Genomic DNA, 27,421 nt, shown 5'->3' with positions numbered 1-27,421 from the left:
GGGGGGCCGGCGCCCGGCCGGGGCGGGGCGGCCCGGAGCGGCCCGGCGCGGAGCGGAGCGGCGCGGCGGGGAACGCGGCCTCGGTCGCTTCGCTCCGGGCCCGGTCCCGGGTCGGAAGGGACCCCTCAGGGCCGAGCGGCAGACGTCCCTGCCCGCGTCCCCTCGCCCCCCGCGCTGAGGCGAGGGCTGCGCTGCCCTCCGCCCTGCCCGGGGCGAGCGGGCCTGAGGGGCTGCGGGGCTGCGGGGGTTCGGCTCCGCTTCTTCCCGGGGGGACGGCGTCGGGAAAGGTCTTCTCCGGCACGGAGCGGGGCGGGGGGGGCGGAGCAGACGCGGGGCTGGGGGGCGGCTGCGGAAGAAGCCCCGGCTGGAGGTGCTGGAGAGAAGGGCGGCCCGGCCTCCTTCCCTCGGGCCACCCCTCGGGTTTGCTCGCGGGGGGGGTGCGCGGGGCGAGGAGCCCCAGTTCAAGTCCCAGGTGTGGAATTCGTGTCTGATTTACTTCGTTTAGTTACTGACGGCTGTGGATCCTTCACCGACGTGTGCTTGCGATGCTCGTTTAGTGCTGAAAACGGCTTTAAAAACGTTTGAAACGGAGATCTCGACAGCTTGTGTTCTGCTGGCACTGGCACTGGACAGGTACGTCTTTGTGTAACACCACCACCCCCAAAAAAAACCCCACTCCCCCCTGAAACTGGAGTCCAGTTCTGGACCCCTTCTGTGCCTTTTAGCGGGGAGTCATTTCCTTTCAGGCGACGCGGATCCAGACGTATATTGGGTTTACTGTAGCTGAATAATTACCCCTTAGGCTCTTTGGCTGTGGAGGGGTAGTTTGTTGTGTGCCTGCAGAACAGCCTGAGGCAGATTGGTTTCATCCACTGAAAACAGCTAAATAGCTGTTTTGGAAACTGCCTGTTAGTTACTAGAAGGTGATTGAGGAGAACTTCATGTATACATTACCTAACTTTTTACACACATGTGCGCGCACACAAGCACGCCTGTGTATATGTCCACATGTGGAAGTGTATATGCTGTGAGCTTATAGATTGAGAGCTTTAGGAAAAAGAGTAGTAAACCACTGCATACAGAAGAATGTTTGATTTGTGGCGAGAAGTTTATCTAAAACTGTCTTTTACCCCTTAGGATGGCACCAGGCGTTGCTGCGGTAGGAAGAAAAGGTGGCTATAAGCACCTCTGTGATCTGTGGGCAGCTGGAATAACTGCTACTCCTTTTCTCCTCTTTAGTTGGTCAAGTAAAATTTGGTCCACCCTTGAGGAAAGAGACGGAGCCACATGGTGAGTTTGTGAGTTACAAGCAGCATGGGCTATGCTCTGCACATTATTCCCTGCAAATGTCTGCGGAGGAGGAGAAGTCCAAGGTGTGTAGCAGACCTCCTTAGCGCTACTGAAGTTGGTAGTGATTTTTCTGACAAGTGACATATTGGTCCTGGATCTTTTGGTGCCATTGCAGTATATGCAGCAAGACCCCTTATTTGTGGGCTCTGCCAGGTGTGATGTATGTGCTAAGCAACAGCCCTTGGTCCTGTGGGTTTCCTCTATCCTTTATACCTCATAGCCAAGTATATAATTCCCTTTATTTATAGAGTTATTTTTTTTAATTGTAGAATGCCTGTGCATATTCAAATGTTCCTCTCCCTTGTGCTTGTATTGACAATGATTGAGAATGGAAATAATAAAACTGAAAGCCTGGGAAAGAGGTATTGACACGCGGAAACAAACTTCACAACTCACACAGAGTTATAAAGCAGGCATGTTTATTGCGGCGCCGGGTGCAAGGGGATTTCTCCTCCTGACATGCACACCGGGTTAAAATCATGACAGGTATTTAAAACAGTTAACAACGTTAGTTATTCCTACTGGTTCTACCCCTTAATTAACTCTTGGTTAATACTTTTCTTACTTCATCTTAAAGTTACAGTTCTCTTTTAATTCACCACGCATGCTCAGAGAGTAGGGGGCTTAAATGGGTTGGGGCTTTTCTAGCTAGGAGGTGTGTTCCTTAGTATTATAATGAGATTATAATGAGACAAGTTAACTAGGGCACTATTTTGGCAGTCCATTCTCTTTTTCTACAGTTCGTCCTTGTGCTAATCATTATTGCTAGTTAGCAGAGAGTTGGTGAAGACAGTCTTTATCTGTAACATGTCTAAGTGCCAGGTGCAGTTGTTATGAACTATCTTCTTTACATTCTTCTAATTCTTCTTACTTGTTTTTAACACTTGTTTTTGACCTTGTTTTTCTAGATATTCTGTAACATTTCCCCCCTTTGAAACTTCTGGATATATTTTATAATTTCCGTAAGCCTCAATCCTTCTTACCTGGATTTCACCAACTAAACAGAAGGTGATTAACCTTGTCACACATTCTCAAATCTACCTGTCCTCTTACAACCTGGAAAAAGAAATAGAATAGAAAATATTTCAATTCTAACCTGATTATGCACGCAATAATACTATTAATACTATAATACTACCAATATTATTAATAATAATTTCTAAGAGCCTTATTGAAGCAATTCTGTGGAAAAATCAGTTATCTTATGCATAGTCGATACCAAGTCTTCTCAGTGGTTTGGATATTAGTTCAGTCTGAAGTTCTGGGATTATCATTATAGGAGTTCAGCGATGCAGTTAGGGTCATTAATTGCTCGTATATGATCACGGTTTAGGTTTGGCCACTTTGGTTTTTACCTTAATTCTTTGGTATCAATCCCCCCTTTTGAAGTAGTTAGATTTTTATTACTTCCATATGTTTCTTTCAATGGTTCTGTCCGCCAGAGGCTGCCAATGCTATTTGCAGAAACTGGGCATGTAAGGGATGTGATCCCTTGGGACACTGTTTTTCCGAGCCTCTCCCAAATACTGCTCTGTTGTCCCCTGATCTCCAAAAAGTAGCATCTTGTAAAACATCGCTTCCTCTCTGTCTACGTTTATTGTCTTTGTCTAAATAGTAAGAGACATTGGCCTGCTTAAAGGCTCCTGTGATGTTGTCGTGTTCCTCTAGTAAAGATAAATTTACCTGTATAGTGCCCCATGGGATGGGCTGACTGGCCGAGTGAGGGGCTGGGACGCATGCTGTAACACTGGTAAGACGATGCATTTTGCCAAACCCTTGTATCAAGGTTAGAATTAGGTTTTCATCCAAATCTGTATTGACCTCTCCATCTGTATCAACTTCCGCACTTCCTGACATCGCTGCAAGCGATATAACCCAGAACTTCATGATTCCCACGTTAATTTTAAACGTAAAGGTCCCTCTTGTTTGACAGTCCGTTGTGGTGACGCGGCTGGCTTGATGCTGCTGCGATGTATCCACGGACCGACTCCCTCCAGCTTGAAAGCAGTATGGGTGGTGAGTAAAACTTGACGAGGTCCTTTCCACTTCTCTTTCAACAGCTCGTCTGACCATGTCTTCGGATACGCCCAGTCCCCTGGTTGGTAGTGATGCACAGGCACGTCCAAAGATAGTGGCGTGCTCACAGGGATGTATCTGTGGAGAGAGGACAAAACTTTCCCAGAGAGATAACATATTCTTTTAGGTAATGTCTTCCTGGAATTTCAGGATTAACTCCTGTTTCAGTCATCTGATAAGGTTTACCGTATATGATCTCAAAAGGACTAACCTTTTCTTTGGTTCTAGGCTGGGTGCGTATCTGTAGCAAAGCTAAGGGTAAAGCATCCAGCCACTGTATCTGAGCCTCCTGGCAAATTTTACTTCTCTGTCTTTTTAGGCTTTGGTTCATTCTTTCCACTTTTCCACTTGATTGACGTCTCCGTGGGGTATGGAGATCCCATTTTATCCCTAATGCTTTAGTCAAACTTTGAACAGCTTCTGCTATGAAGTGTGGGCCCCTATCTGAAGATAGTCCTATGGGTACCCCAAATCTCGGTATTATTTCCTTAGGTAGCACTTTTGCTACTTCTTTTGCCTTGTTGGTGCGACAAGGGAAAGCTTCTGGCCAACCTGAGGAAGTATCTAACGTTACTAAAAGATCTCGGTATCCATTTTGCCGTGGTAATTCGGAAAACTCTATTTGCCAATAGTCTCCTGTTTCCTTTCTTTGTCACCCCTGGTAAAGGTCTTCAGGGTAGGTGAGGATTATTCTTCAGGCATAACTCACATTTCTTCACTATGCTCTTAATTATTCCAGTCATTTGTACACTTAGCACTTGTGTTTTTAATGCTTCCACCATTGTTTGAATTCCCCAGTGAGTTTCTTGGTGTTGCCTATTGGCTATTTCACGCATGATTTCTTGTGTAACTATTACTTGGTGTGAAGGAGTTACCCACCATCCTTCTTGATTTTTGTTTGCTTTCAGTAGGTTAGCCAATGGATTGTCTTCTGGTGCATACTGCGGATTCTCAGGTCCCAAGCTCTGAACCCTTTCTGGCAAAACTAGCAATATTTGACCTTCAGCTGCTTCTCTCGCAGCTCTATCTGCCATGCGGTTCCCTATATGCATTGGGCTATTTCCAGTTTGATGTACCTTGCAATGCATAATTGCCACTAATCGGGGTAGATTAATTGCCGGTAGTAATTGTTGGATCATTGGCCCGTATTTGATTGGGGATCCCTGAGATGTGAGGAGTCCCCTTTCTTTCCAAGTGGCTGCATGAGCATGCACCACTCCAAAGGCAAATTTTGAATCTGTCCATATATTAACAATTTCACCTTTTGACAGTTGTAATGCTCTCAGTAAGGCTATGAGTTCTGCTTTCTGGGCTGAAGTGTTGGATGGCAGAGCTTTGGCCTCAATCACTTCCTTACCAGTTACTACTGCATAACCTGATTTTCGTGTTCCATTCCGCATAAAGCTGCTCCCATCTATGAACAGGTCCCAGTCTGCATTTTCTATCGGTAGGTCTTTCAGGTCTGGTCTGCTGGAGTGCATCTGTTCTACAGTTTGCAAACAGTCGCGTGCTAATTCTTGTCCAGCAGGATCAGTAGTTAGGAAGGTCGCTGGATTCAGGATCGTGGTTACTTTCAGCTCCACATTGTCTTGTTCCAGAAGAATGGCTTGATATTTCAGCATCCAGCTTGGTGACAACCAGTGTCCTCCTTTTTGTTCCAGCACTGCTGTAACTGCATGGGGTACAAATACAGTTAATTTTTGCCCAAGCGTCAATTCTCAGGCCTCTTGGATCAGTAATACTGTAGCCGCCACTGCTCGGAGACATGCTGGCCATCCTTTGCTAACATTGTCTAGTTGTTTTGCAGAATACCCCAGGGGTCTTTTGCAGGATCCCAGCTTCTGGGCCAGTATCCCTGAGACAATATGCAGTCTTTCATGCACAAATAATTCAAATGTTTTTTCCAAATGCGGAAGGCCTCGGGCTGGAGCATTCATTAAAGCTTGTTTCAATTTCATAAATGCATCTCTGCACTCCTGAGTCCAGAAAAGGAGATTTCCTTCCCCTTGTACAGCTTCATATAGGGGTTTGGGAGTGAGTCCAAAATTTATTATCCACAGGCGACACCATCCAGCCATTCCGGGAAATGCTCTGAGCTCTTGTTTCGATTTAGGTTCGGGGATCTGGCCAATGGCCTCTTTTCTTTCAGTTCCAAGACTACACTGGGCCTGGGAAATTGTGTACCCCAAATATATTACCTCCTGCTGAGCGATCTGTGCCTTTTCCCGGGATACTTTGTACCCTGCTGTCCCCAAAAAGTTGAGGAGTTCTGTTGTCATTTGTATGGAATCCTTCTTGTCATTTGTTGCTAGCAGTGTGTCATCTACATATTGCAGTAAGGTGGTATTTTTATGCATCTTTTGCCAGTCTTCTAATTCTTTGGGTAATTGATTTCCAAAGATCGTAGGACTATTTTTAAATCCTTGTGGTAATGCTGTCCAACACAATTGAGTTTTTCTTCCGGTCTTAGGGCTTTCCCACTCAAAAGCAAACAGTTCTTGACTTTCGGCTGCTAGCGGAAGGCAAAAGAAAGCATCTTTCAAGTCCAGTACAGTAAACCATTGGTCTGTTTCCTTCAGGATGGTCAAGAGAGTATACGGGTTTGCCACTACTGGGTGAACATCCTGTACAATTTCATTTCTAGCCCTTAAGTCCTGGACCAATCTATACTCTTCTGAATGCGATTTTTTAATTGGCAAGATCAGGGTGTTGTATTCTGATTGACATTCTTTTAGTAATCCAAAATTTATGAATCGTTCTATTAATGGTTCTAATCCTTTTCTTGCCTCTAATTTAATTGGGTACTCTTTTTGTCTTACCGGTCTGGTGTCTGGTTTCAACTGAATGATTACCGGTTCTGCCGCTCGGGATCGTCCTGGTGCTCCTGAAGCCCATACTAGAGGAGTTACAGGATTTTCAGCTGCTTCTGGTATTTCCTGTAACTCGGCTTCCTTCTGTAACATAAAAACTTGAGCATCCAAAGCTTTATTGTCAGGAATATGGATTTGGATTTTTCCTTTTTCAAAAGTAGTTTGTGCATTCAATTTACTTCATATGTCTCGTCCTAATTAGCGGCACAGGGCAATCAGAGAAATCGATGGGTTAACACCCTTTTCCCAGTTGTAAACCTGAAAGGCTGGAAAAATGGCCGATTTTCTTTCTGCCCCGTGGCACCAATAACTGATGTACTCTGATTACTCAAATTAGCCTTGCATGTATTCAATACCAAATAAGTGGCCCCCGTACCTACTAAAAATTGTACTTTTTCATTCCCCAACTTTACTCTAACCAGGGGTTCTGTTGGGGAGGGTTCCGATTCTTCCCCCGGTCTCCCTCAGTCTGAAGCTATTGTCATCATGTTAGCAGCCTGATTTGGCATCTCCTCACGACCTTGTCTTCTTAACTGCGGGCACTCCCTTTTCCAGTGTCCTTTCTGTTTGCAGTAAGCACACTGATTTATCTCCAGCAGCATTCCGACCCTCCGTACTCCACCAGGAAATCCTTTTCGCTTTATGGGAACTCTGAACTTGCTAGTTTCTTGGGCTATGGCTACTGCCAGCATCTTACTATCTTTAAGCCTCTCCTTTCTCTGCTTTACTTCCTCCACCTTTTCCCTGTTGTTGTACACTTTCCAGGCATGCTCTAACACTTTGTCCAATGAGCGGGCATCTGCCCCCTCTAGTTTCTGGCATTTCTGTTTTATGTAGACTGTCCCATAAAGATGTGGACCAACGAGACAGCGTCTGCTTCATTGTCTGGATTCAAATCAGTGTATTTTCTTGCAGCCTCCATTAGTCTTTCAAAGAAAGAAGAGGGGTCCTCATTCTTTCCCTGAACGACCTGATACAATTTAGACCAATTCTTTGATTTTGGAATTGCATTCCAGACACCATACAGAATCACTCGTTGGTACTTGGATAATAATAACCTTTGAGCCTGGATGTTAGGATTCCAGTTGGGATTATTGGAAGGGAAATGATCCTATATCCATCCTGCTATTGCAGCTTGAACATGCACGCACTCTGCGTCCTCCTTAGCTTTAGCCAAAAATCAATCTTTTCTCATCATAAGAAACTAAATTATTCAAGACAACTTGCAGATCTTTCCAGTCCGGATCCTGATTTTTGATTATAGTCTCCATAACCTTTGCCACCCGCTCGGGGTCCTCCCTATATACACCTGCCATCTCCTTCCATGCCTTTAAATCCGATACCGAAAATGGCACTTTTACCCAAACTGGTGCTCCATCTGGTCCTACGGCTTGTCTGAGGGGGGCTTGTACGTTGGCCTGTACATTCCGAGCATTTCCCCTCCTAGTTCTCCCCGCCACCAGACTAAAATCGTCTTCGCTGGAACTGTCAGAATCATTGTCTCACTCTTCTCTCCTTCTGTTCCTACTCCTCCTTGGTACAACCAACATCTCTACCTCCTCCTGTTGCTCTTCTTCACCACTTTCTTTATATTTATTGCATCGCTTGCTGATGCTGCATGCTGAACAACACCACTTAGGCGCTTTCTTTTTCTCTGCCTCTAGGGCTAATACACCACTTTCACTTGCAATCAAGCCACACTCCTTACGTATGTTATAATGATCCCGCAAAGCAAAGAACAAATTCACGTATGGTACCTCATCCCATTTTCCTTCACGCCTACAGAACAGCGCTAACTGTAACACGATGTTGTAATTTATACTTCCGTTCTTAGGCCATTTCTCCTGATCATCCAGAGTGTACAGAGGCCACCAATGATTGCAATATTCTATCCGTTTTTTCCGAGTAAGGGGATCACCCCCAAACTTGCTCCAGTGGTTTAGTATACACCCCAAAGGGGAACACTTAAGAATCCCCGCTTCAGTAGATTGTCCAGCACCCATGATGTAAAACAACCACGTAGATGTGTCCAAATCAAAATCCAGATTCCGGGTGTCCCTGTAGTAGCATACAGATTACACAAGATTATACAGTAGTGTACTCCCGATATCAATACCAGCAACTTAACAACACGTACTGAATTCAGATACGACTTATTTGCAAGCAACCAATACCAATATCAATATTAATATCAACTACCAATGTCGTTAGTCTCCCAGAGAGCTGTCACAGAAACTCACCCAACCAGGGAATCGGAGGGCCTCCGCGAAAATGCTCCAGTGCGCTCAGGAGTCCTCACAATTCGTCTGGTCCATCAAGATTCCGGAGAGCAGGTCCCATCTGGGTCGCCAAATTCTGTTACCGAAAATTGTAACGAAGAAAACTCTCCAAACCAAATGGTAGTTTAGAAAGCCGACATTGGTTTATTGCAGTGCCGGGTGCATGGGGGATTTCTCCTCCTAACATGCATACCAGGTTAAAATCATGACAGGTATTTAAACCAATTACCAAAGTTAGTTAGGCCTACTGGTTCTACCCCTTAATTAACTCTTGGTTAATGCTTTTCTTACTTCATCTAAAAGTTATAGTTCTCTTTTAGTTCACCACACCTGCTGAGAGAGTAGGGGGCTTAATTGGGTTGGGGGCTTTTCTAGCTAGGAGGTGTGTTCTTTAACATTATAATGAGATTACAAATGAGACAGGTTAACTCTAGGGCACTGTTTTGGCAGTCCATTCTATTTTTCTAAGATTCGTCCTTGTGTTAATCGTTATTGCTAGTTAGTAGAGAGTTAGTGAAGACAGTCGTTACCTTTAGTATGACTAAGTGCCAGGTGCATTTGTTATGAAGTATCTTCTTTACATTCTTCTGATTCTTCTTGCTTGTTTTTAACACTTGTTTTTGACCTTGTTTTTCAAGATGTTCTGTAACATCAAGACCTGATCCAGACCGCCCAATTCGGATGGAAATTGTGTCAGTTGCTCCTGCTTGTGTCTGAAGTAAATAGGAGTTAGGTCAGATTTGCAACTAATACAGATGTGCACTCAAAACCTCCCCTGAGATCCTAAATTGGTGACTGCTGCTTTCAGCGCCATTAGTTAATGAAAATGCCCTGAAGGCTGTAGTCAGTAAGAATAAGGCAATGTTGAGTTATGCAAATTGCATTCTAATGGTGAGCAAATGGACCCCCTTTTTCTCCTGAAATGGCTGAAGAAGGGCAGTTTTCACTTGGGGCTGCTCTGCTCAGAAAAGAACTGGATGGGAAGAGCTGCCCAAGTGCAGCAGCCCTTCTGCCTCTGTGTCTGTGTGTCTGTGTCTGTGTCTGTGTCTGTGTCTGTGTCTGTGTGTGTGTGTGTGTGTGTGTGTGTGTGTGTCTGTGTCTGTGTGTGTGTCTGTGTGTCTGTGTGTGTCTGTGTGTGTCTGTGTGTGTGTGTGTGTCTGTGTCTGTGTCTGTGTCTGTGTGTGTGTGTGTGTATCTGTGTGTCTGTGTGTGTCTGTGTCTGTGTGTGTGTCTGTGTGTGTGTGTGTCTGTGTGTGTCTGTGTCTGTGTGTGTTCAGAACAGCCTTTCTCCACCTTGCTGCTTCTCCGTCTGTTAGTAATTGAGCTGCAAGTCATCTGTGAATGAATGGGTGCTATTTCATTCTAGCCCATATTGCCACGTGGCTGAATGGGGCTTCATCTTCTGTCTCTGAGCACGGTAAAGCTAGGCAAGCATTAAAAAAGAGAGACATGGAAGGACTTTTCACAAACTGGAAAGTTCGTGAAACTCTCCAGGCAGGCGGCTGTACCTGACTGCAGATATGCCGGACATCTAACCCCATAGCAAATGTGGAGTATGAGACCTTTTGTCTGCTATGGGACAAGACCCTGCTTGTAGGCAGTTGCTGGAGAACAGCTGATGCGTGATAAACTTATACCTTAATTTTCCTGTGCAGTATCATCTGCATTGCAGTTCTATCCACAAAGCCGAGATGCTTTTTCCCCTGCCTTTCAGGATTGCTGCAGGCATGTGTTTTAAAGATATGTTGATCTAGCCAGCATGCTGTAAGGGTACGGATAAGATCAGGTTTCTCAGTGATACTTTTTCTTCCCACCAAGTTAGACTGGTAAAAGATACCATTTTCTACTAAGAAAGCTGATTCTATATGTTGCTAAAAACACTGGGCTGCTCAGACATTAGAGAAAGGGGCTAATTACAGAGAGAGAGGCTAGACAAGTCTCTCCATAGTAGTAACAGCACTGTGTTGAATGTGAGTTGTTTGCTAGCTCTTGTGACTGTCCTTTTCCCAAATAAGTATTGCTGGACTTGCCTCGCAGGTAGGAAAGCTGAGTCCCTGTGAGATCAAACACCTTGCCTGGTCCCTGGCAGAGCTGTCATTAGATGAGTGCGAATCTGCGACCGTCAGTGTCATCCTTGGTGCATCTTCTGTGCCGCCTGTGGCACGGGAGGGATTTTTTTCTATCTGTAGGAAAGAGAAAAGGTTTTGGGTTGGTTAAGAAAATGGGGAAGGTTTCTTCTCTGTGGCCCGGTTGTCCTGGGAGTCCCCGTGCTGCTTTATAAGTAAGGGAGAGTTGCAAGGCTGTCTCTGTGGTGGAGCCCAAGGGGGATGCTCTGGGGACAGCAATGGAGCAGACCCCTCCATTGCAAGTTGAGCCTCAAGGAGGAGAAGGTTTCAGCCCAGGTCACGTCGCCAGCTTTTGGCAGCAGTCCTCCACATTTCACAAACTGGAGAGTTCATGAAACTCTGAGAGGCGTCCCACTGCGAGGAGGATGCTGGTGGCAGCCCGCTGCGGCCCAGGAGAGCTCACTTGGGCCGGCTGTTTGTAGGTTTGTAAGATGATTGGCTTTAGTCATCAGCAAGTTACTGGAAAGTTACTGGAATTCCAGCAACACTGGTACTGTTTCACTCGGGCTACGGCCCAGGTAAGGGATGTTCCAAGGCTGTCAGGGGATGGCTGGTTATTCCCGCTCTCGTTACCACCTTGAGTTGGATAACAGGAGTGCTTGGTACAGTCAGTGCTGCTCCCCACCTCAGCCATGCAAGAGTTCCTGGTACAGTCAAGGGACGCTTAACCGCCCAACTCGTTGCGCAAAAGCCGAGGCCCAGCTGGAATTCCTGAGATCATAGAGCAGCCCAGGAAAAAAGTGGGAGGGGGAAGGAATGCACCACCAGAGCCCAGTACTCCCCAGCCTGTGGTGCCCCTGTGGCTGTACCTTGCTGAGTCAGGCCTGAACCTCCATCCAGAGCCTCCCCATCTTCTTGTGCATTGTCTCCGGGCAATCACAGCCCCAGTTACTGCCTTGCTAACCTCTATGTCAGACATTCCCCTTGAAAATCCCCTGGGCTTCTGTGCTGGGCTGTGTGCAAGTGTGATCCCCCCTTCTCTGCTTGCTTGGGACTAGCTGCAGTCTGTGCTGCTTGAAATGTGTTCTTTGAGCCAGAAACGCAGGCAGCCAACTGAGAGCCAGGTGTGAATGGGGAATGGTGGCTCCAAGGTGAACCTAATGGTGAGAGTTGGATATTGTGAAGGAAAACAGAGGTGAGCTCATGGGACAGAGAGGGTGTTGGCAAGGGAAGAGGGGCTTGTTGGTCCCTGTGGGGTTGTATGTACAGCCCCAGGAATGGAGAAGGAGCAGTGATGTAAACCCTGTACCTCCTCTGAGTTGGTGGTCCTGAGCATCCGTGGTGGTGTGAATTTCAGCTTCTGGGCTCTCCTTTTGAAAGCGTGGGTCTCCCCTGGGGAAGATGGCTGATGCTTCACTTTGTGGCTAGCTTGCAAGTGTTCTTGGAACTGATAAGCCCTGTCCTGAGGAAGAAGCCTGGAAGAGACTTGGTCTTCCCTGTCTCAGCTACACCTGTGTCTCTGGCAGCAAGCTCTGTGAGAGGGATGGTCTGTCTTACAACTTTTCCCCCTCGAGCATGGTGAAGCCCAGGACTGGGTCAGAAAGCGGTGGCTGCAGTCTTCTACATCCTGCAGGACGTCCTGAACCGTGTGTGTAGGCTTGCAAAGTATGTACACCCATGTTGATTTTAATTTCAGGTCCGTTGCTGTTCAAAAATGGCAGCTTGGCAGGGCTGCCTGGTGTCTGTATCCATCAAGAGCCAAGGTTATGGTGAAGAAGCTACTGGACAAGCTGGCTGTGGCCTCCCCCTGCTCAGCTGCCAGCACTCTGGCTGGTAGAGTACAGCTGCAGCGACACCTCCCTGCTGTGCTCTCTGGGAATGCAGTGTATTCCTACCCCTCAAAGCCCCCGTTAGCTTGAAAAAGTAATAATCTGCAGTGTTCACCTTCTCTGCCATTGGAAATTAAGAAGCTTTGGCAGAACATGTGTGTTTTGGGAAACGCCGGAGCCCCCCGAGGGCTTTGTGTGCAACAGCCAAGAGAATCCAAGAAAGCTGCTTTTTGCAGAGGGGTCCCAAGCACTGGTCCCCTTCTGCTTGCTCAGCAGGGTCTCCGAGGCTCCCCTTTCACGGGGCTGCATCAGCTATTGCCTGCTGCCTGCCAGGATTTTGTCTGGGTGTTTAAGGCCCTGGCAAAGGGAGCTGACCTCCCTCGGGGCTGGGAGCAGGTTTTGCAAGGGTTACCCAGGCTCTCCCTCTAGTGATGGGTGCTGCAGGGAGGCTGAAGAGCCTGGCTGAGCGCAGGGATAGAGCTGGGGCCCTCTGGGTGCTGTGCTTCTGTAGCCTGGGTGGCTGAAATTAGCTCCTGCAGACTGTCTTGATGTGCTCTTCCCAAGTGGTGACCTCTTCAGGGCTGTCATTTGGAATTTCCACAGTGATAAACCGTGTTGCTGCGCGTGCTGGTGTAGTTGCCCTCCAGGTGATGGGCTTGGGTACGTCCAGCCCAGGGTCTGGCAGGAGCAGATGGAGATTTGCCAGGAGTTGAAATAAGGGATTTATGTATGAGAGTTGGGATGTGGGAGGAGGAGCCAAGGAGAAAAAGGCTTTGGAGTCAAGGTGTGTGCATAACAAAAATGTCAGCATATGTTTCTCCCTGGCCAGCATGTTTGTGCTCCCCCATCCCGGGCTTCTCTTGTACTGTGAATTCTGCTTTACTTTGGGTTGAGCCTCTCTAGGAAAAAAAACCTGCCTAAACTTTGTGCAAGATCTGTAAGATCTCGCTGGGTCTTAATCTAGATGAGAAAGTGCAGTGAAATAGCCAGGCTATGGGACCCATATCCCAATGTCCACCTGGTAGAGTGGGGGTGAATAAGCTGGCCTTTGCTGCTGTGAGGCGGATGGAAGGAAAGCAGTGGCTGGGAAGAACTGCAGGTCACATCTTGCCCTGGTTACCTGACTTCAGAGCCCTGCGTTTCCGTCAGTTAATGACTGGCTCGTCTCTGTGGCAGTGAACGGAACATAGGGCAAAAATGAATCTGCCCGTAGCATGTAGCTCCAAGGTCGACGCATGGTGGGAGGAGGATGAGCCCAGGTTGTGCTCATGCTGAAGGCACCAGAGGGTGATGTGCTGCATACCAGGGGTGACACTTTATTGCGTGCATTTGTATTTTGTCGCTCAGTCCTTGGAAGAGACTGTACGCTGAGAGGCAGATGTTCTGCTACGTGCCTGTCCTGTGGCACTGGGTGAGCCCTGCCTGAAGGCTTGCTGTTCCCCAGGAGCACAATGCACGTGCTCCCAGGTGAAGTGCGTTAATGGCTGTGGGTCTTCTCAGGTCTAGTTGTTTAGGCAGGAGCCTTTCTGCTGGAGAGGCAGTGTGGGGAAGAGGAACGGGTGACATGTTCTTTTAGATAATGATTTCACACTTTGCAGTCCTGTGGCATTTGCCCAAGGCTGAGAGTTTGGAAGTGTCCTGGATGGCTTCTTAATGAAACACCAGTGATGCTGACTGTGAAGCAGGAATTAACCTCCAGATATCTGCTTTGGAAGTGCTCTTGTTTGCCATCTTAGGCAACTTGAGTTTTCCACCATGATGGAAACAGCCGGTTCCGTTTTCCTAGTCGCAGAAGCATCTCTGGCCTTGAAATGGGCATGAGGGATTTGAGGAGAACTCTGCAAGCCCTGGGCTCCCTTCAGCCCTGTGTCAGACCCTGCACAGGAGTGCTGGGCAGAGGCACTCGGGTGAAATGCATCTGTTTGAGTGGACCAGCGGTGTGCCCAGTGATGGAGCTCAGAGCCCATCTGGAGCTCCTCAGTGAGGGAGTGAGGGGGAGCCTGGCTTCAGCGAAGAGTGTAGAGCTGTGTCTGTTGGGCTGTGCTTGTCGGGGTGCACTTATTACAGCGCTTCCCTGAGAAATGACGAGGTTGGCTGTGCCGGTTTGTGCACCGGTGTCACCTGTGCCGAGCGCCGTACCACAGGCAGACTGGGAGGTGGGAGGTGGCAGCCGAGCAGGTGAGCGGGTGGGACTGGGGTGCGAGTTATCGCCCAGAGAGCAGGAGAAGAGCAGATGGTCCCTTCTGAGGGCAGCGCTGGCACCTCCGTGGGGCGTGAGTTGATTTTGGGCTCTGTTGGCACACGGGCTGTGTCCAGGTGGCGTGTGGCTCTTCTCGTGGTCAGTGCTGTGCCCGGGGAGAAACCCTTTGGGCTCTGCCCTGAGTGTCTCCAATGGCTGCTCTGTTTCAGGGTGACCCCCGCAGGGATGTGGCCGTGCTGGAGCTGGGAGGAGGGTGCGTTGGAGGCAATTCCCGCGCGTGCTTGCCGTGGCCATTGCAGGCTGTCCCTGCGCGGCTGTTCCTGCTCTGGGATGAGGCCCTGCTAGCCGGGCCTCTGCAGTGCCCGTGCCCCCGGAGATGAGGGAAGCGCAGCTGGTCTCTGTGGTGCTGGGGCAGAGGCTCCCTGCCGAAGCCGTGTGAGCTCGTGAAGCCTTTGGCAGGCCTGGGCTCTCTCCGTGCTCTCTGGCTGTCCCCTCCAGCCAGCCGGCAGACGCAGGGGGACCGCAGGCGGCCGCGGCTCCTCAGCGGGGCCGTCCGGGCGCTGAGCGCCGCGGGCCCCTCCGCCGCCGTGTCCGTGTCCGTGTCCGCCCTCCTGTCCCGAAGGCGGCGCCCCCCTCCCCTGCCGGCGCCCGGCCGTTGGCCGTTGCCATGGCGGTGTGGGGCCCGCCCGGAGTCCCGGTTGCCTTCGGCAGGAGGGCAACAGCCCGTCTGGCAGCGGGGACCGGGGCTGTGAGTGTGCCCCGTGTGCCCCGCGGGGGGGAGAGGTGGGGGGACGCTGGTGACCCCCCGTGCTGGGGTGGTGGTGGCTGTGTCCCCTCCCCGGAGGAAAGCGGGAGGCGGTGCCGGCGCGCCCAGGGTGCTTTTTTGGGGAGGCTGTAGGGGTGAGGTTGCGGGTGGAGCAGAGTGGGGCTGTGGTGTGGGGTGAGGTGCCCCCGGAGGCTGCAGCCCTTTCTCTGTGTGGGGAGGGGGAGTTGGGGCCCCTTCTTCCCCCCAGGGCTGGACGGGGAGCGAGCTTTGCTCCCTGAAGGAGAGCCTTCCCAAACTGCTCCCTTTTTTCCCCATGGGATGCCGATGTGACTGCACGCGGGCTGTGGGTCAAATGTGGAGGGGGATGGAGGCTGCCTGCCTCGCCGCTGCTGGTCTCGCCCCCCTCGTCTCGTCTCGCACGTGGGCTTTCGGATGTTTTGGCCTTAAATCTTTGTGTGGCCCCGTCTGTAAATGAGGGACGAGATGATTTGTTCTCGCTCTGTCTATAAAATGCCGTGAAGGATTGTGATGCAAAATGCAACAAATGGCCTAGCTCAGAGCGACTGCGCAGCCAACTCACCCTGACTGTCCTTTCCTTGCCTTCTAAATCCGTAGGTGATTTCCTGAGAAGCAATTCCTGTCTACGTCGAGGGAAAAGCCAAAGGCTGGACTACTCCAGGAGGGTGCAGCTTGCTCCTAACAGGTTGTCCAGCCTTGCCCCTTGGCTGAAGGGTGGGAAATAACTCGGTGAAGCCAAAGCCTGCTCTGTAGCACCTCGGGGTTACAGCCAGTGCTGTAGTGTTAGAGGAGTAATCCAGTCAATAGGGAATATTTGCTATTCTGGCAGCCAGACCGTGTGTGTGCTGGATAATTGGGTATGAGGCTGGAGCCAGCCAAGGTGAGGTTGCGGGGTGGTACTCCTGCCTCCGCTTACCTGTCTGCAGTTTAGCATCTTTGAATTCAATTAATGTTGATGTTTTTCCAGAGCTTAAAACTCGTTTGAGAACTGGGCGTGAATACGCAGAAGTATTTCACTTGGAAGGTTTTGAAAATTGAGATTAAAACACTTGGCTTGGCTTGAGGTTCACAGGAGCTTGTCCGAGAACTCGGCTGATGCCTGACCTCTCGGGGTCCTGGTTGGGGAAGGCAGCTGGTCAGGATGTGAACATCGTGCCGCCTGTGCTGCGCACTGCAAATGGATACTGCGGAAGCTGAGAGATGGCTCAGAAAGGGAGGGAGGGTGGTTTTTCGGGATGCTGGCAGTGCCCCTTGTTCCAGCTTGGGTGTGCAGTGAAATGGTAGATTAACAAATGATTGCATGTCAGCAGAGCGGAGGTTCATATGCTTTAAGCCCCCAGGGAGTACAGAATTGTTGCTTTCATCTTAGCTCTCCTTAGCAGGCTAGTGGATGTGACGTGTCCAAGCATTTGCTGCAGAGTAAGGGATCACATGGGGAAACAATCTGATATCCATAGGAGTCTTCCTATGATTTCCATGAACTTTGGATGAGGTCTTGACAGTAGCTACTAAAGAGAGGTACTGCTTAGCGAACCTGCTGCTCTGAATTCACCATTGCAGAGTCAGCTCTGACCCCGCGTACGGCCGCTTGCTCCTGACCTGGGGATCCATTAGTAGTCCTTTGGTTTCTGCTTTTCCACTCCAAAGCCTCTAGCTGCGTGGAAGCTCCGATGTATTGCGAACCGGAATGAAATGTGGTCCAGATGCCAGAAAAAGAGGAAATAAAAAGGGAGAGTTGATGCAAGTTGCAAAGCCAGGAGAGCAGAGATCAGGTGCTGGGAGAGGCAGTTGGGAAAGGGACAATAGTACTGTTGATATTTCAGGCAGGAGCCACAGTTGTAAATTATAGCATGTGGAGCTGTGGAATCTCCAGCATACCCTTGGTCCAGCTCGCTGTCAGCTGAGAGTTGAAGTTTATTAAAAGAAATAACAGGAAGGTGTAACACTAGGCTCCTATTAATTATCTTGGCTACGGTAGAGCTTTTGTAATAAATTGCAGGATGACAGTACCGAAGTGATAAAATACAGAGGCACTGGACTATAAAGGTGACGGATGAGGCTTCCTGGGTAGCAAGAGTGGATTTAGAAAGCACTCAGCCACTTAGCAGTGGGCTGGAGGGACAAGAGATTAGTCCTGGAAATTGTGCTTCTCCTTTCCTGGCTTCCTTGAGATGCTGTTTCTATGGTAATGATAGCTAAGCAGGTGATTTCTAGTCACAAAATGTGATCTTGCTACTTAAGCCTGAAGAGGGCAAGAAGATGTAGCCGAACAAAATTGTTCAATAGCATCCTGATACTCACTTTGAACAGATCTCCTGTCTCACTCTTCCAGCAAAGTGTAATAGAAAGGGAAATTAACCAATTAGTCCAGAGAGAGATGGTTTATCTTTGCAGAAGGAAGAAGAAAGAGGATTTTTTGTGTATACTGAAACAAGATTGAGCCAGTCAGTAGTCTCTGCTCCTACAAGAAAAGCTGGGTGTAGTGTGTTGTAGTGCAGAGCGTGCCAATACATCCCCAGCCTTTAAGTTTGGAGGGCGATCGGTTGGTATCAGACCAGCTCAGAGGTTGGTGCTGCTGCTTCAGCACAAGTGACGTGGAGTCCCTTGAAATAAGAGCCCTGGCACGTGGCATAGTGACAGCCGCAGGATCTGTATAGACATGAAGCTGTGCTTTTACATGAAACTTCCCATTTTTTTTCTTAATGTCCATTAAGAAATTGGCTGTTTATTCTTAATTTCCTGTCTTTTTCAGCACAGCGTCATCAGAGAGCTGTTCAGTTTTATTTCACTGAGGGAAGCTGTTGGACATATGCACAAAGGGCTTTGGGTGCTTTAGGGCCATATCTAAGTGCTCACATTAACTTTTTCCTCAGCGCAGCTTTTGCCAAGCTCAGGGGCCCTGAAGGGCCCCTCTGTGCCTGTATTTGTGCTGCTGAGCCTTCTGAATTTTCCAGGTCCTGGCACGACTGAGCTTGTGTGAAGCCCTACCTTGTGCCTACTGACACTTTGGCCTTATGACCCTAGCCCATATCATGAGCCAGGGAGTGTTCAGAGGTTAATGTTGCAGCCCTAAAGAGACAAGGTGAAGGTGCTTCTTTGCACCCCTAATGTAGCTCAGGGCCAAAAATAGCTGGGAGCAGAGCGGTCCTGTGCAGACCCTCCTTTTCTGCCTGGCGTGAGGCAGGGAGCCTATACTAGCTGTGAGCCCGCATCATGAAACAAATCTTTTTCCTCCTTCACTTTGAAGATGATCCTGGTGTCTTATTTTTTTTTCCCCTCTGGAGACTGCTCATGTGTTGCATGTTAAATAGTCGTTAGGTAAAAGACTTTGTGATGCAGGGGGCAGAGCCCCCCAGCCAAGGCTTTTCTTTAGCTCTCAAGCATCCTAGCTGCTAGCTTGGAGGTCAGGCTTTTTCTCACTTGATTTCTCCACGCAGCAGTGCTAGGAGATGTGGCAGGGACCTTGTCTGCGCTGACAAGCAGGACTAAGGAATGGCTTTGTCCCCCTCCGTCTATCTGGGAGGGCAGGAAGGTTTGGGCTGGAAAAAGAGACGGTGAGTTTGCTAGCGGGAGCACAGCCAAGCATGGGAGCAGGGTTGTTGAGGCTGATGGGAGCAGGTCGAGGTACCAGCGTCGGGTTTGGCATTGGGGTGCTGAGGTGCTTGCAAGCCTTGTATGGGTTCCGTGTCACTCCTGCCATGCAGCTCCATGAAGGTGCTTTGTGGCCAGCGGTTTCCCTTGCTAAGCACCCAAGCTTCTCTGGCAAGTCCTCTGAGCATGAAAGCTGGCTGCAGGTGTGCTCTTTGCCTGCAGCAGGCAGGAGTTGCTTCTGTGCTGAGCAGGGGAGGCTCTAATGTTGCTTGTAAGGTGCTGGAGCTGTGGGAAGGAGCACGAGGTGGCAGCCCTGTGAGCGCATCTCCGGCCAAGCACAAGGGACTTGGTGGGTCTCACCTTGACATCTGTCTCCAAGTTCCGCCTTCTGAGATTGGAAGCATCACCCAGCATGCAGGTTCCTTTCCTTACAGCACTTCTGTCTTGGTGCCTTGAGCGCACAAGGGTGTCACATCTGAGGTTTCTTTGCCTGAGCTCTCCAGTTTCCACTCAATCGGTGGCTGGACACCAAGTGGGAGATGTTTTGGAGCGAGTTTCCACAGGCTAGGTGGCTGGAGAGCCAGTTTGTTTTCAGGGCTAAGATCCTCCTTAACTGAATTGTAAACCCCCAAATAATGAATGGTGGTTTTCAGACCAAGGATTTCTTGTTCCCAGCCAAGCAGATGCGATGATTTGGTTTGCCTGTGGCCGAGAGTCTCATGAGAAGCTTTTGTTTATAGCATCTGCTGTGCTGAAAATGCGTGAAGCTCCCTGGCAGCTGAGATGCTCTTGTAGGTTGGGTGTCCCTGGCTGGTGTGTGTGTATATGTGTGCACAGTGAATTGGAACGAGCTCATCAGATGGGTATTCACCAGGTGCAACAACAGAGGACACCCCCAAAGGCATTGTCGGAGCTGTGGCAACACTGATTTGCCTGCTGTCTTTTGTATTGATGTGATTGGGGTCCTTCCTGGGCGAGCAAAATAGAAATTGAGTTCTTGTTTTGTAAGTCAGCGTGGAAACTTTTTCTTTACTCCTTAAAGAAATGATTAGCTAGTCTGCAATGTCTAAATTAATTGATCTGAAGCTCGTGGAACATGAACAAATGCTGCTCTAAGGCGTACTTTAGAATACTGCTGCAATCATTCACTGCGGAGTGAGATGTTTAGGAAATGGATGGGCTGCAGTGAGTTGCAGGGCTATAACTTTGTGAAGGCATTTCAGTGGCATTGTAAACCACCAGAGATGAGACCGAGTCGACCAGTTGTGATGCTGAGAAAGTTCAAGGCAGAAAGCATCGTTTCCACTCCAGCCTAGATCTGAAGAAATCCCAAAGCCGCAAATGCTTGAACAGGCATCTGTTCCCTTGGTGTGGAACTGGTTAAGGTGGTAAACCCCCAGTCTTTAGTGGGTTAGTGGCCCTTTCCTGTCGTGCTACTTGCAGGATGAGATGCTGCTGTTTTGAGAGCACCTTGAGCACTGCCCAGTGCAGTATCTCCCCACGTTAGAGCAGGGGGAGCTGAGCAGCAGAGAAACGAGCATACTTTTAGCTAATGTCAAGCTCTGAACCTTCTGCTTCCTTGAGGTCCTGGTAAAATCCTCCTGCTCTGCCTGGCAAGGCTGTAGCAGCTGAGGAGAGGGGACGCCGGGCAGCCCAATTCCCAAGTCCTGTCAGTTGCCTTGGGGGTTCCGCTGGGTTCTTGGAAGTTGCCGGCACTGTGTCGGATATTGCTGCGCCGGTGGGAGCATGGTCACACCAATGGCTCCCTGGCCATCTCCTGTCTCTCCAGGCTGTCCACAGCCACCGAGTAGCCCATGGTGATTCATGAAGCAAGAGTAGGCGTTACGCAAAGTGAATCCTCCAGGAGAAGCGTGAATTCCCTGTCCTAAGGGAGTGTCTGGGCAGCGGGCAGGAAGGAGGCAGTTTTGTTGGCAGGAGGGCCAACAGCAGGGATGCAGCAGCTACGTGATACTCAGTAGGATTGAATTATATACCTGGTCTAAGAGCAAGTCTGGGGAGGTAAAGGTTTTTTTAATGGGTTCTAAAATTGTTGTGCAACTTGCAGCGATGGTGGACACTTCTAGCTTAGCTGTAGATACCAGGGTAAAAGGGAGCCTTGGGGAGGAGACTGAAGCTTGGATGTCCTTGGGGATCTTCAGCTTGGTGCCCTGCTCCGATACATCTTGGTTTCCTGAGACACGTCAGGAATTTCTACCCCAGCCCTGGGCATATTTCTTCATTGCTTTTCTAGGTGGTCTTAGCTGTTGTGTCCTGATTCCTCTGCCCAGGCTCAGGGCATTTGTGCTCTGAACCTAAAGCTGAGGTGGCAGCGCTGTCTGTGCCCTGAGCCTGGAGCAGAGGGGGAATTGCAACCCTTCCTTATGTTTCCGGGATGGGTAGAGGGCTGTCTGAGGTGGGGAAGATGGAGATCTCCCCCCACCAGCCAGGGGTGGTGGGCTGGAGGCGTGCTGTGGTGTGGTTGGTGTTTTGTCTTGCCCCTACAGGGAGATGTGGCTGATTCCTTAATTCTGCTCTTTTCCTCTGAATCTGGGAGGCTGATCCCCGCGGGCTCTAGGGAAGTGGAGCCGCAGGGCTGTGATAGTGCCTCAGTGGAGAGCAGGGGAAGCTGTAAGACAGGGTCAGGGCTGTGGAGGTTGGAAGCCCTCTGGGAATAAGCATTGTGGGCATGATGAACGGGATTAATTTCAAGCAACGTGAAATTACAGGCAGAAAATTGGAACAAATAATCCAGTTATTCTCAAGACCTAATAACAAAACGTGGAAATCCAGATTAATGTTGTATCATCCCCATTAGATTTCTGTCTTGGAAAAAGAGTTATTTCCAGCTTTAAATCCTAGCTCTTGCTACAGTATGTCCTCATGTCCATAGTGCTGTGCTGTGCTGTCTCATGTTTCTTGCAAGAACAAAAGGAGACAGCAACGTTGTTGTTTCCTAACACTGTAAAGGGCCCAGTACCATGAACATGTGCAATGCTGTAGCTGTTTGGGGAGTAACGGAATGAAGTTATTGCCTTGCTTGCAGGATGAGGGTAAACCTTGAGGGGGAGGGAATGGTCATCTTTGTATAGATGATGACTTGCTGTATACAGCAAGACATCATCCACACAAAAAAGGTGATGTGGAACAGAAGGAAGCAGGAGGGAATGTGAGCTGTGATTTTTGTCAGATAATGTCAGAATGAAGAAAAAAAAAGTCAGAGTAGAGCTGGGTTTGAGAGCACTGGCCTTTCAAGTGCCAGAAAATAAGAAGCAGGCAAACCTATCTGTTCCTTGGTCCAGTTAGCCAGAAAGGGAGGGGAAATTCTTTCTACTCCAAAGTAGTGCTTAGCAAATACTGTACGTGTTTCTCTTTGTTTGTGTTCGAGACCACTTTCTGGGGTTGTTGTCTCTTCTTGCCCTTTCTTGCACCCCCACTTTGTGTGACGCAGACGGAGAGAGGTGGTCGGCAGGCTGGTGGTTGGAAGAAGAATAGCCCATGGACCTGTTAACCCCTGCTACTTGTAGGATAAGGATGCTGGAGAAGAACTGCCATTAGGATAATTTCTTCAGTGGCCCGGCTGTCACATATTTGCATTTCTATTTGAGCTAATTGCTCATGTTCCTTTAATGGTTTCATGCTTTTATTTCTGCTGTTACAGCCTCTAATGCCTGTAGGGAGCCTTAAGTTTGGGTGTTAATAAGTGAAAATGAGGGCCCTCATTCGCCATGGAGAAATGTTCTTGGGCAGTGTGGTAATTTCATGCCTGGAAGGAGTCGTATTTGCTGGATAATTTTTGTAACTTAAACCAACCAAATTAGCCTTGAGAAACTATAGTTCTTAATCAGAGTATTGAACTCTACGCTCCATTAGTTGGAAGCATCACCAGGCTCCTTGCACAAAGGGTGGACATTGGGTTTGCAAAGTCGGCAAGTAGTCTGATTTTATTAACGCTGGGGGCAGCAGCGATCCCTGGGTTTAAGGTTGTTCATAGTACTCTGAGCACTTAGTAGGGTCAGGCACACAGTCACATCAGGTCAGCTGCCCTGGCAAAATGAAGCAGCTAAGTGACATTTCCCTTCCTTCTGTTCCCCCCGGAAAACTTGTAAAGAGGAATAAAGGACAGTTTGGCTACTACTAGAGATTGGGTTAATAATTCCAGTAAATGGGATTCCAAAAGCAATGGAAGCGGGGGAAGGTGAGAAATGGCAGCAGGCCCTGGTGTGTGTTTGTGGCTCGTGGGACAGCACCCACAGCAAAAGGCTGTTTTGGCTCAGGGAATGTTTGTTCTGGGGTTTTACTGCTATGAATGTTGACTGTGCCACTTAAATATGGTCTAATCACGGAACAGGGTGGGGAGGCCTTAAGTTCTCCACTTCGGAAGGATGCCGCAGCCTGGAGACGTGGGTGTGTCCTCTGGCTCTGCCATGAATGGGATTCTAGAGTTTCAAAGTTCCGTTGTTGCTCCTTGCAGGTGAGCTGAGAGATGGCCACTGGCAAGATGCATCTGTCCATGGGGTCCTCCAAAATGGCTGGTGGATTCCAGAGGAAAGTGGTAGCACCTCGTTTTCCAAAGCTAGTCAGAGAGACAGAGGAGTCTGTAACTGTAAGTACCTGCTGTGGCTGGGCAGGACCTGTGTTAAGGCTGGAAACTCCCCCTGTGTCCCTCCTGCGCCTTCCCCTCCTGTTGTCTAGCAGCACTGTGAAGCTGGACCCCACCTCCCCATCGCTTTGCTGCCCGGCTTCTGCCGGAGGTGGCTGTCATGGTGCAGTGGGGAATGGAGTGCGCGCTGCTTCAGGGAAGGTCCAGAGTCTTGCCTGGATGCCAAGTTAAATGAATGTCCTGGGCATTGCACTGGCATAGCTGAAGCGTGAGTGTGTGCTTCGTTCCATCCTCTTTGTGTGGGCAGTAATATCTTCTGTCACGTAGGCATACTTGCCAGTGCTGCTCTGACTGTACCTGCCCTCCAGGCAGCCGGGCATGTGGTGGGCTGCTTGAACTCTGCCTGAAGACGTGGCTGGTCCCAGACAGAACAGGTTGCAAAACAGTAATTGTATCTCGTATCCTGTGTGGAGCACGGATCCAGCCCTGCAAACAGCAGTGGAGTCAGGGCGATTCCTCCTTCCCATCCACAGACGTCCCCTTTGCTGACTGGAGCTCACTTGACTGGAGATGACCTAGTGCTCAGGCTCTGTGAATGAGATATCTCTGTGTACTTCTGCAGAGGGGTCTGTGAGGCCAGAACAGAGAGAAAACAAGTGCTAATTAAAAAGAAATAACTAAAACTTGGAGCCATTCCTCTCCACGTCAGCCTTGGCACAACGCTGCTTTTCTGCTTTCCTCTGACTCACCCAGCTGTGACATCACACACGTGTTGGTTGTGAGCATTGTGCAAGGATAGAGTTTGGGGATTTCTGATAACTCCTCGCCACTGTCTTCAAAGGTCACTGGCTCAATGCAGCAAAACTAAAGAGAAAACAAATGCCCGAAGAGCAGAAATCCCCAAACATGTCACATGAAATCATGAAGGAGAAGCTAATGGCGGGGCAGAGCCACTTGGTTAGAGCGTGTGTCTTCCGCTCTGTATCATTAATTTACTGATGTTAAATATTTCAGCAGGTAACTTAGGGGACTTCCAGGACTATCCTAGTGGCTGTGATCACAAATTATTCATCAGTGGCAGTTGAAGAAGAAAAGCCTTTCTGAAGAAAGGCATCTGTGTAACTCTTGCTGGTGTTTTGCATTTCAGCTGACTCCCTCCGCCTTCCTGAAGGAGATGTCTCTCACCACGGAGCAGAGGCTGGCCAGCACTCGGGAGATGAGGCGGCCCCGAATTATCCAGCTTCTAGACATGAGTGAAACCTCCCATCAAAAGGTAGCCTTTTCCTGCCCTTTTCCTTGCTGTTGGTGACATTTGAAGAGGGTGCGTGCTTGTGACAGGCCTGCCTCCAGCTTCTCTGAATACCTCGGTGACTAGGTCCTGTTGTCCTTTCAAACTCCCGAGTGACTAGCGATAGGACAAGAAGAAATGACCTCAAGTTGCACCAGGGGAGGTTTAGGTTGGTTGTTAGGAAAAATGTCTTTCCGGAGAGAGCAGTGAAGCATTGGAAGAGGCTGCCCAGGGAGGTGGTGGAGTCACCATCCCCGGAGGTGTTCAAGGAACGTGTGGACGTGGCACTGCGGGACATGGTTTAGTGGGCATGGTGGTGTTGGGTTGATGGTTGGACTTGATGATCTTACAGGTCTTTTCCAACCTTAGTGAACTGCTGGTGGTGGTGGAGTTCCTTCTGCTGGGGGAAAAGTAAAACATTTTTCCCCAGTGAGACATTGAAGTCCTGATATGCTTAGTAGCCAATACGAATAACCTCTGCTGAACTTGGTGGATGTTGCTGGAATTTAGCTACCAGTGCTAAAGCCCGATACTGGGGGAAGGCTGGGGCAGGGCACCAGGGCAGGAGCTTGCCATTTTCCATCCTCCTGCTGAAATAGTCGCATCTCGCTTCGGTACAGTTGCTGTCAAATGCTTGGGGTCATCGGACTCCCTCAACGGTGGCAGCATTGGCCTTTGAAAGCTGAGGGCCTACGGTAATTATTCAAGATTTAACAAAACCAATTGCATTAATGCTTTGGGTTGGAACAATGTGTGGGACCCTTGCAGGGTGTTAGAAATTGCAGGCTGCCAGATATACAGGGGAATCACGCCGGGCAGAGGCGATGTGGAGGTGCTTTACCTGGATCAACGTTTACTTTAAAGCTGCTTTTCTTACAGGACTGCTCAGTACAACACGCAGTCCAAATGGGTAGATTACTGAGGTAGGCTGTTGAGTGGAAAATTGCCAGCCAGAGACCTGTAACGAATTGGTTAAGGATTGCCCTAGACAGCACGGGAGGTTGGGAATGCGTCAGACAAGTGCACAAATAACTGGCAGTGTGCCGCAGCCACACGTGGAGACCTGCCCATGTCTTTCGAGGGGGAACAGTGCAGCTGGAAGAGGGGAGACAAAGCAGGGAGGAATTTCCTCAAAATAATGCCTCTGCTCTGTAAGCATTTGCTGTTTGTGTATGTTTTCAGCCATGCTTCTGCAGTGGTGTTAATTAAGAGCAATAATAGAATACAATAAAGCATCCCTTTTAAAGCTCATGGCAAAAGGAGATCTCAAGTCCAGTCTTACTCAAGTTGCCCAGTAATGCTGAGAAAAGAGCTGAACCTTATCACCATCCAATGTTCACCTCACATGTCTTTTTCCTAACTACTGTTACTTTCTTGTTGGCCTTACCTCCTCTGGTACTGTTCTCTTCTTACGGATTTCTAGGCTCTGTATCAAAAAATGATATCTGGGGATGTGTGGGACTTGGTCTCTCTGTCTCAGAGTAAAGATCATCGCGAAATGGTTTCCCACGGAGTCTCACGTAAATTCTTGGGTTTCGCTTGCTCCATGAGCGCTCATGGCTCTTTCAGTAAGTGCTCTGGAGCTGTGTGACCCCGTTAGCACAGGGCTCTGCTGGAGGTAAGCGCTGCCTTGCATTTTGGAGAAGGAAACCTGGAGAAACACCTCCCAAAAGAGCTTCTTAGCTTGAGCCCGCTCAGCGTGGCCCAGAAACTTTTGCTGAGCTCAGAACACAGGTGGGTGAGCTCCTGTTTCCCTAGTGTGAGCTGGGCAGACATAGTCACCAAGAGACTGTACTTCACGGGAGATCAATGTAGGAATCTCATTCATGAATCTTCTTCCCAGCAGCTGAACCTCTCACTGCTCTCTCTTGCATCTCCAGTTCTCCTCAGTTGACCTGGACCAGAGCTTGTTTCAGCCTTTTCCATCAGAGGTGGTGTTTCAGAGCTACGTCCCCTGCGAGGTCTATGAAGCGCCGCTGATTCTGAGGAACACCGACAAGGTAAGTGCTGGGACGTGGAGGTTTAACGCTGTGCTGGAAGAGGAGAGCAGTGTAATTCACGTGGTATACAGCATAGCAAGTTATCTGCTGCAGCGCAGCACGTCAGAATCAAATGTCTCAACACCTTTATTTTGCGAGCTGGTGGAAATCTTCCCATGCTGGAGATTCTCCCCCTGATTTTGGCCATGCGTTGGTGGTATCTAGCCCAAAGGAGCTTTTCTAGTCAGCATCCTTCCTCTCGAAAGCCCCGGACTGAGGGGAATGTCGAGGGCTGTACAGTCCGTATCTGCCCTCATGCTTTACCTCGAGTGTGTATCACGTTCTGGTGGCTCCTTGGTTAACCTTGGTTTCTGGCAGGGCATCTCTGCCTCTCACAACCTGTTTAGCTGCCTCTGCAGCTCACTGTCAGAGCACAAGGGTTGAGTCTTCTCCGCTTTATGTTGGAATAAGTTACAATTAGTGGTGTTAGCACTCCAGAAAGGGCGTTT

The 27,421-nt window shown here is 49.2% G+C and overlaps 1 protein-coding gene across 1 annotated transcript in view; it reads left to right on the top strand.

Moving 5' to 3' along the window:
* The first annotated feature begins 23,528 nt into the window (after positions 1-23,528).
* The window catches only part of LOC132320049 (hydrocephalus-inducing protein homolog), a 144,031-nt gene continuing 140,138 nt past the window's right edge, over positions 23,529-27,421 (top strand). Inside the window, exons 1-3 of the mRNA XM_059832151.1 lie at positions 23,529-23,648; positions 24,793-24,918; positions 26,814-26,933. Of these exons, the coding sequence (XP_059688134.1) occupies positions 23,529-23,648; positions 24,793-24,918; positions 26,814-26,933 (366 nt within the window). The remainder of the gene's footprint in view (positions 23,649-24,792; positions 24,919-26,813; positions 26,934-27,421) is intronic.

Source organism: Gavia stellata, chromosome 33 (assembly GCF_030936135.1).
Source record: "Gavia stellata isolate bGavSte3 chromosome 33, bGavSte3.hap2, whole genome shotgun sequence".
In the NCBI taxonomy this organism is placed as follows: Eukaryota; Metazoa; Chordata; class Aves; order Gaviiformes; family Gaviidae; genus Gavia; species Gavia stellata.
Note: the sequence above shows the minus strand (reverse complement) of the source record. Positions and strands in the feature narration are given on the sequence as shown.